The sequence below is a fragment of the Miscanthus floridulus genome, chromosome 9, assembly GCF_019320115.1.
Source record: "Miscanthus floridulus cultivar M001 chromosome 9, ASM1932011v1, whole genome shotgun sequence".
NCBI classification, from domain to species: Eukaryota; Viridiplantae; Streptophyta; class Magnoliopsida; order Poales; family Poaceae; genus Miscanthus; species Miscanthus floridulus.
The window spans coordinates 96154754-96156328 of record NC_089588.1 but is presented as its reverse complement, the minus strand read 5'-3'; the positions used below and the strand labels follow the sequence as shown (position 1 = coordinate 96156328).

The window sequence follows — 1575 nt, the reverse complement described above, 5'->3', positions numbered from 1 at the left end:
ATGGAGTCTCATGTACTGTAGGAGGACTCGAGAAAAATTTTAGAGTTTAAAAGTGGAAAAAAATAGTTTGTCGTTATTCTTTGCCGAGTGTCAGGGTCTGGCACTCGGCAAAGAAGTGGTTTGCCGAGTGTCTACCTGCTGACACTCGGCAAACCTGGACGGCAGGCGGCGGCCGTTACCTAACGCCGCTTTTTGCTGAGCGCCAGGGTTTGCCGAGGGCCTGACACTAGGCAAAAATGGCCTTTGCCGAGTGTATGGCTTGCCTTCTTTGCCAAGTACGGCACTCGGCAAAATAGCTCTTTGTTGAGTGCCCGACTTTTAGCCCTCGGCCAAAAAAGTTGCACTCGGCAAATGCCTTTTTTCCCGTGGTGAGTGGCAAAGCCGCCGGCGACTGACGCACCACCACGTCCCATGGGTCCCTTCTTCTTGGATCTTTTCTCCTGTATCGACATGGGACAAAGAGGTCACCGTCGTCCTGGTGATGGAGACGAACAAACGGAGGGACAGGTACCAGGTCAAAGCCGACCTCGATCGAACAGCCAACATCCTCGTGGCAGATGTCGCGGCCGGCCGGCCGTCTTCCATTCCCAGCTAGCTCGAGGAACACGACAAGATCCATTCATGGCGACATATGCACAAGGAACCATTCCTTGTCCATATCTCATTTCCCGTTAATCCCAACATATGCCCTGTTGATAAAACGGAACCTAATCAATTAGACGCAGTTTGCTGCGAAACGAGCTTATTAGCTTGTAGCTATACCCCACGTGAGGCGACAACATAGTGAAGTTCATTTCGCAGCTAACAATGGCGTCCCGAACTGTCTTGGTGCCGTCCGCCGTCCTGATCCTCCGGCTCCTCGCCCTCGGCCTCCTCGCCGCCTCGCTCGCGCTCATCGCCGCCGACAGGCTCAATGTCGACAGCGACCCGCCGCAGAAGTACACCTTCAGGGACGTCTACGCCTACAGGTACGTCCTGGCCGTCGCCGTCGTCGGGTGCGCTTACACGCTGCTGCAGCTCCCTTTGGCCGCCGTCAGCATCGCCAGGGGGAAGCGGTCCATCGGCGGCACCGTGGCCGTGGCGCTGGTCCTCGTCCTCGCCGACGTGGTCTTCGCCCTGCTGCTCGCGACGGGAGCCGCGGCCGGGTTCGGCTTCACCTACGACGTGAAGCGCTACCTGGACGGGCAGTTCGACGACACCATCCGGACGCCGGAGGTCGACAAGCTGCACCGGGACATGGACAGGTTCTTCGAGCTGGCCTACGCCTCCGCGGGGCTCATGCTGGCCGCCGCCGCGTGCATGGCGCTCGTCATCATGCTCTCCGTCTACTCGCTCGCCAAGTGACAATGGCGAGATGCATGGAGAGATTTTGGAGGAGTATTAATTCGTTTTGACGAAGTATTATATGGCGAGCAATTGACCGATGTTATTTAACCGGCCGGTTTGATCATGTAATCTGTCTTTCTTTGTAATAAATAAGCTTTCTTTATTTACACACATAATAAGACAGCTATATATGTTATATGCATATGATGAAATTTTGACATTTTTAACCACTTCAATGAACAACTAACT

At 54.6% G+C, this 1575-nt stretch overlaps 1 protein-coding gene across 1 annotated transcript; it reads left to right on the top strand.

Moving 5' to 3' along the window:
• Positions 1-807: 807 nt before the first annotated feature.
• Positions 808-1344, top strand: LOC136482560 (CASP-like protein 4D1). The gene has a single exon (XM_066479775.1). It carries the CDS (start codon positions 808-810, stop codon positions 1342-1344), a length of 537 nt encoding a protein of 178 aa, XP_066335872.1.
• The last annotated feature ends 231 nt before the right edge of the window (positions 1345-1575 follow it).

Coding starts and splice junctions, on each gene's coding strand:
- LOC136482560 (XM_066479775.1), top strand. CDS start 808: ATGGCGTCCCGAACTGTCTTGGTGCCGTCCGCCGTCCTGATCCTCCGG.